At 44.1% G+C, this 9,584-nt stretch overlaps 1 protein-coding gene across 2 annotated transcripts; it reads left to right on the top strand.

Moving 5' to 3' along the window:
- The first annotated feature begins 60 nt into the window (after nt 1–60).
- LOC133346671 (cyclic AMP-responsive element-binding protein 3-like protein 4) lies at nt 61–8,993 on the top strand. Of its 2 annotated transcripts, XM_061558451.1 has the most exons (11): nt 76–217; nt 1,506–1,631; nt 3,704–3,931; nt 4,266–4,587; nt 4,699–4,832; nt 5,622–5,711; nt 5,905–6,011; nt 6,345–6,413; nt 6,839–6,923; nt 7,049–7,142; nt 7,695–8,993. In XM_061558451.1, the coding sequence occupies exons 3-11, from the start codon at nt 3,719–3,721 to the stop codon at nt 7,961–7,963; spliced, it is 1,383 nt and encodes a 460-aa protein (XP_061414435.1). In that variant the 5' UTR covers nt 76–217; nt 1,506–1,631; nt 3,704–3,718; the 3' UTR covers nt 7,964–8,993. The 2 variants fall into 2 exon arrangements, with proteins under 2 accessions (XP_061414434.1, XP_061414435.1); XM_061558450.1 differs by lacking the exon at nt 1,506–1,631 and having other exon boundaries at nt 61–217; nt 7,695–8,992.
- Nucleotides 8,994–9,584: the final 591 nt, after the last annotated feature.

Below are 9,584 nucleotides of genomic sequence, written 5' to 3'. Positions count from 1 at the left end.
GGGTCACGTGCCCCCCCCCTCCTCCAGCCCCGCCCCTCGCCCCACCCCCCCTAGTCGCCCCCCCCCCCCATCGTCTCCACTCGTCACGACGAAGACGAAGAGACGGGACGACATTGGCGGCGTTGTTGTTGTTTGTTGTTGTTTGTTGTGCGTTGTGTGTGGAGGAGAGGCCCTGTCGTCACAACAACAACAGCAGCAGCAGCAGGCCGAGCGAGTGGTGGGTTTTCTTTTATTCGCTTTCTTCCCCATCTCCTCCACCTCCTCCATCTCCTCCCCCTTTTCCACCTCCTCCATCTCCTCCATCTCCTCCGATGTCACCAAAGTGTGTCAGGGTCGTCACTGCGAGTGGCGGCACCGAGGTGAAGTCGACGGCATTCCTCGTGCCGTAGATCTTTTACAACTCCCTCCATCCCTTCCTTCCCGCCGTCAATGCGATGTTGTTCAGAGGGGTGGTGGTGGTCACGGGGTTCGTGTTTGTGTGTTGTGTGTAGGTCGACTCGGCCTCAAAATCAATAGCTCTGGTGCGTTCGCGTAGTAGACAAATCGATACTGGGGAGACAAAGGCGGCCGGGCGTGGTGCTGGCCACCCGCCCCCCTCGTGTACCGTTCCGGCCTTCATAGGTGCTACTCGCTAACAGCACTTGCCCCTACAGTCTGTTAAGGCTATACGGGGGATCTTTGTCTTTGCCTGCATGCGTGTACACGTGCACCGTGTGTGTACGACACTGTGTATGTGTAGTGTACATCTCCTTTTGTGTATACAGTACATGTATGCATCATAGGTGTCTGTGTATTGTTCGTTTGTATTGTTAACAAACATTTTGCCGGCTGGATTAATTTCAGCAGGCACCGATTTTGACTTTACTGGGTCTCATCAGCCGCTTATAGCCCGATAGACAAAATGCCACTCGGCTTGTCCTTGGTGTTCTATGCAATCGTGTTGTCTCTGTGTGTGTGTGCGCATGCATTCATGTAATGTGGATGGAATGCGCCATTGCGGATGCAACATGTCCCTTGTGTTGAATTATGTTCATTTGTGGCAGCCGAAATATGTAAGTAGTCGTTGTTTCTTTGTCAAACGTACAATGACCTCGTGTGCATCAATGACGGTACTGTGTGTGTATCCTCTGTAGCCGTGAGCTGTGGTTTCAATGATGCATAATGTCCAGCGGAGATGTGGAAGAGTGGGGACAATTTGACGTCCTGTTTTGTAAGAGCGGACGTGGCCTGTCGCCCTGCGAGACCACAACCACACCCATCACAACCTGCACTTTGAACCCAATCACCTGATTCGAGATTTGAAGCTTTTGTGACTGCAACACACGCTACAGCAGCGGTCGGGAACCTATGGCTCGCGAGCCATATATATGGCTCTTCCAGTGACGGCAAATGGCTCCCAGACAATTTTGAGTTGAAAAAAATAATGAAAAAATAAATAAAAATCTGTTTGGAACTGATTTTAAAATACTTGTGATATTGCTTAATAATAGTGTGTAATTTTAAAGTAAACAGAAATTAGTTTTGAAGATACATTTCACGGGTCACGCCTGCACGAAGCTCAACCTCACCACGTATGAACCAGACTACAAGGCCATCAGCAAAACCTTGCAGCACCAGAAGTCGCATTGAAAGTAAGACATTTAATTTATTAGACGTTATAAATACTATATGGCTCTCAATGAAATATATTTAGAAATATTTGGCTTTTATGGCTCTCCCAGGCAAAAAGGTTCCCGACCCCTGCGCTACAGTAATTTTACTGGAGCAGTTACACCTGCTGACGGAGGCTTGTGTTGCTTCCGAAACGTCGTGATTTAATTTATCTTCTTGGTTCTTTCGGTAAGTCACGTAGAAGGGAAATAATAAAAATAAAACATAATACAATAATTCTCACGACGTTTCGGCCACAACGCAAGCAGCCGTCCTCAGGTGAAGACCAGGTCTGTCGGGGAGACAGCTTCTGAATATTACTTCCCTTCTACGTGACTTTACCGAAAGAACCAAGAAGATGAATCCCTGCAGTCACGAAAGCTTTAAATCGAAATTTAATGATTTAATTAGGTTATTTACATTAATTTTTTATTTTATTTTTTTAACTACGTGACTTTACCGAAAAAAAATCTAAGAGTACCAATCCCATGAGTTCGATTCATAGCCACGGCTCACGTCAGTGACGAGTGATATCTGCACCCCAATACCCCCTCCCCCCTTTTAACAACCAGCACCAACCCAGCGTGGTGAAGTATGGTCAAACAACCCTTCATGACCGACACGTGGCATGGGGAGGCCTTTATCTAGCCGTGGATTGGCACCACTCCCCTCTACTCCTCTACATCTGTAACATTTGCATGTAGTCTGTCTGCGTGGACTATAACGTGCCATTGCTAAGCGTCATCTTGCTAGAGGCACTGCGACTCGTGGCACGATGCCTATTGTGCAATTGCCGGACGTTAAACCAAACACTCTCCTTTAACTGGCGATGTTCTGCGTTTGAATGACCCATATTATAACATTAATTCATTAAATTATTTCTAGATTTGAAGCTTTCGTGGCTGCAAGGATTCATACTCTTTGTTTTTTTCGGTAAAGTCACGGTAAAAAATAAAATGAATGAAAACAACTAAATTAAATCACGACGTTTCGGGCGCAACACAAACTACGTTGTCTCCACCTGAAGATGGACGCTTGTGTTGCGCCCGAAACGTGATTTAATTTAGTTGTCTTCATTTGTTAAATGTTTTACCTACGTGACTTTACCGAAAAAACCAAAGAGTATGTCATTAAATTATTGTTGGATAATACAGTATCATCATGGCACAGCAGACATTGAGCATTTTCTTTTTAAATGCTGTGAATAATTGATAGCGCCCCCCCTCCCCCCCAACGCTGTCAATCACGGGGTTGGGGGGGATTGCTTGATCCCTACTTCAAGTAACTTGAAGTAGGGATCAAGCGGGTTGGTCATGGAGATGGCCCCGGTTTTTTTTCCTGCCACGCTTAGAAGCGTTTGTTTATATTATTTTGCTGCTCTAAATGTCCACGTGATGATCAAGCCACCACTTCGTTGAGCTATTTGTGGCCAGGTCGCTTCGGAAAACAGAAGCGAATAGCTCGGTGGGCTCTTTGCCTGGTAAGGTAAAAAGAATAGTTGAGTTGTATTTGTATATTTTTTAAAAGTGATTTGTTTACCTTTCCTATGTTTTTCACTCCTATCGTGTTTTTGTATTGTTCTTGTAACGTTCTGACCCGTCCTTACTGGACATCTGTGACGAAGAGCTTGTTAGCTCATCGGATTCCTCCAGTAGAAATAAATATTCTGATTCTGACTCGCCACTGATGTTAGCCGTGGCCTTGAATCAAACTCTGGTCGCTGGGTTCTAACCACTGCACCACTGTTCCACCAATTTCTGCAGTTTTTTGGTTCACCGCAATAAAAATCTGAATGACATAAACTCATATTTTTGGCCTGAAATAGTTTAGTTTCGGCATTTATGTTTAGTTTTGGTAGTTACTCATACTGTGCAGCATTGTGATAGTTATCTTATATTTGAGCAGGATTGCGCAATGTTGGAAATCCCCAGCTGGAAAGGATATTCTGGGTGGAGTGATTTGTATGCCCCACTGGGTTTGGCTGGGAAAGTCCATGGGAAATGAAAAAAAATCATCTCTTTACAGTGACCACAAAACCTGTTTCACATTGCAGGTGCCGTGGGACAGAATGTCGATGGAAATTCTCGACTTCGGCTCGGATTCTTCCGAGTACCGGATGGACTTTACCGACTCGGAGGCCGTGGAGCCTTGCCGTACCATGGACAGCCTGGACCTTCTCGGAGAGGGGGTGGGGGTGGATGTGTTTGCGGCGGTCGAGTCGCTTCTGCGCGACGACGGTTTCCTGGGAGGATGGGACGCGAAGCAGAACGGCGGTACCACTGTAAGTATCGCGTCGGCTCGCCACAGCGGGTCGGGAAGCAGCCCGATATCCAAGGGGTACATTGTGTTTGTGTTTCTCAATTTATTATCTGCACTTCTTAGATTGAATTATATTTTTTAATGACAATTCTTTTACAAGAAAGAGCGGTGACCCGCACACGAAGTACTGACTTGACTAACCATCTCGTTTAGTTTAGCGTGCAAATTTTTCTGACAGCATTTGGTCCGCCCTTGCATGTTTGTTGTCGTAGCTTTCTGATCCAGCTTCAGAGCTCACGGGATTCCTCCAGGATAAATCAAGATTCTGATTGTGCATGTGAACGTGTGATCTACAGGACATCCTTGGAGAGCAAGACCTTGAGCTGGAGAGCTTCTTCGATTCGCTCTTTGCTGGTGACGACCAGGGGTCGTCGCCACCCCTGTCGGTGTCGTCCGGCACGTCCCCTGAGTCATCCCCGCAGCCATGCGTGGCACCGCTAAGCAGTGTCGACAGTGTGTTGGTGGACCACTGTTACCACAGCAATGGCAACGAGCAAGGAGTCCGCTCACCCAGTCAGAGTAGCTCAGCCGACCAATCGGATAGCTCAGAGGAGCTGGAAGGTGTGGTCACGGAAATTCCAAACCATGATTATCAAGCGACGACTGTCGACATATCGGGTACGGAAATAACTTTGGTGCTGTATTTTGAAATTCTGTCGTGTCATTGTTGGTTATGTAACTGTGCGTTAGTTGAACACGGTTGTAAAAATATGCTGTTTTGCCATGCAGACATTGATGACATTTGCGCAGAAGTAACATCTCAAGTGGACCTTCCCACGACGCCGTCCTTTGCCTCAACTCTGTGCGCCTTAGTGTATCCCTTCAGAGCCCGAACCACCTCCCAGCAAGTGGAGAATGCGATGGTAAGTGTTTTTTTTTTTATTAAAACTATTTTTATTTTACCATGCAAAGCCGACTGAGCTATATAGCTTTTTTTCAGAAGTGACCTGGCCACAATGAAGGGGATGGTCACGTGGAAAATTATAGCAGCCATATACTTTACATGCACGTTGATTCGAAATGTAGAGGGAAAAACCGGGGAACCCGGAGAAAAATCCACACGAACAAGGGGAGAACATGCAAACTCCAAATATACAAGCATGAGGGTTGGGATCGAACCCATGCACCTCCTGCGTACCAGGCAAGGGAGTTACACTGAGGCAAGAAATTAATGTTGTCAGATAATGTTGATGAGTATTATATTGTTAAATAATGATACCACGTAACAATAATACCAAATTCTGCTTACCTTCACTGACTTGACTGGTTGGCTGCTCTTTTTATTACACGCTTTTATTTAACTCACTCTTGTCTGTTGTTGTCGTCGTATCCTCAAATCTTGTAACTCAATTTTAACCCACTTCCCAATGTGATACCGACTGCAAACTTGGTATACTTATGTCATACTAATGACAATACTATATTCTATAAACAAAAATATTTTTAAACATTCTTTTTTAGATGTTATGTTTCGGCTTGGGTCTAATTGTCCACGCTCAACTGACGTTGGCTGTAAATCACCACGGCCCCTTACGTTATGGCAAGCTTTGCGGCCACTTCTGGAGTCGTGGAGTTCTGCCATTACTCGTACGGTACATTTAATTAAAGCGTGTTTAAAAAAAAGTATTTTTAAATGTTACTTCTTTTTTAAGACGTGGCCCAAGCTGGTGCTGTCTGAGGAAGAGAAGAAGTTGCTTTCCGAGGAAGGTGCTGACCTGCCCACGGATCTCCCTCTTACCAAGGTGCGTTGTCCAAACGGTGCTTTTTAGTTTGTACTTTTATTTTCCAGCTCTTAACAGCAACACCCATCTGCAACACCCATCTGCACGTAGGTTCAGTTGTCCCCTGCTGTTACTCGATTGGCTGATTAAGGTGTTTCCAAGCCAGCAGCTGTAGTGGCGCTCATCGACGTACTTGTTGCGCTGTGTCTCCAAGGCGGAAGAGCGCGTGCTGCGAAAGGTGCGCAGGAAGATTCGCAACAAAATCTCGGCGCAGGAGAGCCGGCGCAAGAAAAAAGACTACATGGATGGGCTGGAGAGCAGGTGAGGCTTACCGTTATTTTATTCTGTTTCTTTCTCTTCCGCCAGTCAGATGGTGAGGCTAGACAAAATATGCCACTGCCTCCTTTCTCCGTTGATGGCAATGTCTTTCTGTAGGCCCACGTTGTCCCTTTGATGTCATGTATGCCGTCAATCCACCTCTTGCATGGACGCCCATTAGCAAAGTTATATACGTGCATAAATACGCCCTTTGTCGATCCACTGCTGGATGAAGCATTCGCCACGTGGCGGTCTGACGGGCATAGTTTGACCATACTCGATGCTATCCCAACATCTGTGTCATGCGGGGAATAATGAGCACGTTTTGACCCACAGGGTGGCGACATGCACGGCTCAGAATGTGCAGCTGCAGAAGCGAGTCGATCAGCTGCAGAAACAGAACATGTGAGTTCAACCGCACTCATTTTTTTCAGAATGTTACAATGATTGGTCAATCCACTGGTCAGCGTGTGGGTTTGTGAAAGTGGGGACCAGGATCAATTCGGATAACATTCTTCACCAGGTGCATAGTACAGTTCACTGACCACTGTATCATCGCCCCACCCTCCATATGTACATTAATCCATCATCAAATTCAAACTGATAATTAATATTAGTTTAACTTACAAGTTAAATTATAATTAACATAATGAAAACGTTTTCTAATTGTAATGCATTTTCCATTGATTCCCAATTTGCCTTCCGATTTTTATACTTTTTAAAACATGTGTAATTTTTTGTGCAGGGGCAGAAAGTCAAGCGAGTCTTTAAGAAATTACATTATTATTCGAGAAATTATAATACGAACTGTATCGTGTGTGACTCAACAGGTCCCTTCTGGCCCAACTGAAAAAGCTGCAGGCGTTGGTGCGGCAGACAACAAACAAGAATGCGCCTACAAGCACGTGTATCCTCGTAAGTGAAGACTGCAAAGGACAAAGTCCTTTTTGAGCAGAACATTTTAACGTGAAGAAATATGTTAAACAAAGAGATTATATCATTGTGTTAACCTAAGTGTGTTTTATGTCTCCCATACGCAGGTGTTTGTGCTCTCCTTTGCACTGATTCTCTTCCCGAGCATAAACCCCTTTGGTGGAAAACAAGATTCTGGCGTGGAACCTGCAATATCAGGAGGTAAAAATCGTACAAGTAGCCTGAATTCAATTTCGTGCTACAGCTGACTTCTGTTGTAAGTGTCGTGTAAAAATTGGTCCTGAGCATGGTGAAGTAAGATCAATTGTGACCAACACAGTGTGGGGAGGCCTTCATCCAGCGATATATTGAAAATATTTAATTATTAATTGAAGATGATCAGTGTATTCAATCAAACAAATATTTGTCAAATATTTGTCAAATATTTAGACATGGAAGTGGCCAAATATTCCAATTGCAAAACCCTCTGTAAAAAGTCTCGAGACTCGGTAAGGCTTTCCTGGGTAAATAAAATGTACTATCATACTACATTATAAAAAAATAAAGTATTGCTGCCTCCCTGCAAGTGCGCATGCATAGTGGTGACATCGCCATGCACTTCTGCTTGATGACGTTATCCGCGTGCTGCCATCACGCCTCTCCACCCACCCTCCACCTCAGTCGTGTATCCTGCGCAAATGTGTGGGCAGTGCTAGTTATTGAAACACGTGAATTTTTACTTAACGACTTGATTTTTCTTATTCTGTCCGATAGTGAGGACACGGACATTGAAGTCTGACCCGTACGTGGCAAACGCCAAGGACATGAACGTGCCGCCCTCCTTGGAGATGGAGAAATCATTTCAGGGTATGGATTGGCCGGACGGTGGGGTGCATCTCTACGGGACAGATGCTGACGAACCGACCGTGGAGCTGGATGGCTGGACTGACGATGAGTTGATGTTGAACGGCAGCTTCGTGGTGACGCACGCAAACAAGACGGTCGTTGACGTTGCCAAGATACTACACGCGGATGAGATGTGACCCACGATTCGAAGAACGTCGTAAATGTTTATCCCCCTGCATTTTCATTGTCTCACAGTGTGTGGTGGTCTTCCATTTTTATTCGCGTGAAGCATGCAGTATCATCTTAGGCAATGCGTGCAGGGTTCAGTTGTTGGCTTTGCATGCTTTGTCACGCTTATTTCCGTAATGTACTGCTTTTCTGTTTTGCACAAATCATACACTTTCATGTTATTCACTGTAAGATGTGAGTCGTGTAGAATATGCACATTTAATGTCTTCCAGTTGCCTTGTTTATAATTTAAAACTTGCAGTAATAGAAAATATTGACACATTCACAATGAAAATAAGTTTTTTGCCATTAAAAAGAAAACTTAAAAAGTAGAATGTATCATATGGAGAGCACTTATTCGCCTGTCACAAGTCCTAATCTGCAGTCTGGTGACATAAATTTTCCACAATTTGAATTCGCTGTGCATCACGTAATCGTTTGTATATTGCCTTGCAGTAGCTTGTTACACTTTATACATTTTCAAAATTTACTCAGTGAAAACTTACTTGCAGAGAGTGACCGTTCGATCGGCTGTGCCTTCCCCCAGTCCAAGCTATCTGTGTGTTCAGGCAAACTGCCACAGCAAAAGATTGGTCCTGGCCAGAGGGAATTTGAACTACTGTGTTAAAAATCATATGAAGAGCTACACTGGGACATTTCAAGATTGTGATCTTTATTGGAACCAACTGTTGAGAAATTGAGGTTATGATTGCTTTGGGCAAAACTCTGATTGCGAGTCTGTAATTTTTGGAGTCAATTCAACATTAAATTTTGACTTAAAACTGCGGAAATTCATTTTCTTTGGTTATTTTGGTAAAGTCACATAGATAGCAAAAAATAATAAAAGTAAATAATATTAAAAACTACGATGTTTCGATCACAACACAAGCGATCGTCTTTGGGAAAAATAAGACGATCGCTTGTATTTTTCGATTTAAAGCTTTCTTGGTTCTTTCGGTAAAGTCACGTAGAAGGGAAGTAATAAATTAATAAAAATAAAACATAACAAAATAATTCTCACGACGTTTCGGCCACAACGCAAGCAGCCGTCCTCAGGTGAAACCAGGTCTATCGAGGCGACAGCGTCTGAATGAAACAGCACACGTGCTTGGAACATATATATATAAAAGCTGGGTTGGAAGGGGGGGGGATATGCAAATTCTTTTGTCAAGGCGCCCTCCCCCCCCCCCCTTCCAACCCAGCTTATATATATGCTCCAAGCACGTGTGCTGTTTCATTCAGACGCTGTCGCCTCGACAGACCTGGTTTCACCTGAGGACGGCTGCTTGCGTTGTGGCCGAAACGTCGTAAGAATTATTTTATTATGTTTTATTTTTATTATTTTATTACTTCCCTTCTACGTGACTTTACCGAAAGAACCAAGAAGACGATCGCTTGTGTTGTGATCGAAACGTCGTTTTTGTTTAATTTACTTTTATTATTTTTTCTTCTATCTATGTGACTACCGAAAGAAGCAAAGAATAACAATTCAACAGTATACACTGTTTCTATGGAAAAGAAACACATTTTTAAGTTTTGGCCTTAAAAGTGCTATGAATAACAAATATATAATAAGTCAGTGATTAATGT

The sequence above is a fragment of the Lethenteron reissneri genome, chromosome 24, assembly GCF_015708825.2.
Source record: "Lethenteron reissneri isolate LAM-NWPU_2019-01 chromosome 24, ASM1570882v1, whole genome shotgun sequence".
In the NCBI taxonomy this organism is placed as follows: domain Eukaryota; kingdom Metazoa; phylum Chordata; class Hyperoartia; order Petromyzontiformes; family Petromyzontidae; genus Lethenteron; species Lethenteron reissneri.
Note: the sequence above shows the minus strand (reverse complement) of the source record. Positions and strands in the feature narration are given on the sequence as shown.

Excerpts from the sequence above, each read along its gene's own strand:
- LOC133346671 (XM_061558451.1), top strand. The coding sequence starts at position 3,719 with ATGTCGATGGAAATTCTCGACTTCGGCTCGGATTCTTCCGAGTACCGG. Across the intron at positions 4,588-4,698 it reads GACGACTGTCGACATATCGG|ACATTGATGACATTTGCGCA; the intron begins GTACGGAAATAA and ends TTTGCCATGCAG. Across the intron at positions 4,833-5,621 it reads AGCAAGTGGAGAATGCGATG|ACGTGGCCCAAGCTGGTGCT; the intron begins GTAAGTGTTTTT and ends TTCTTTTTTAAG.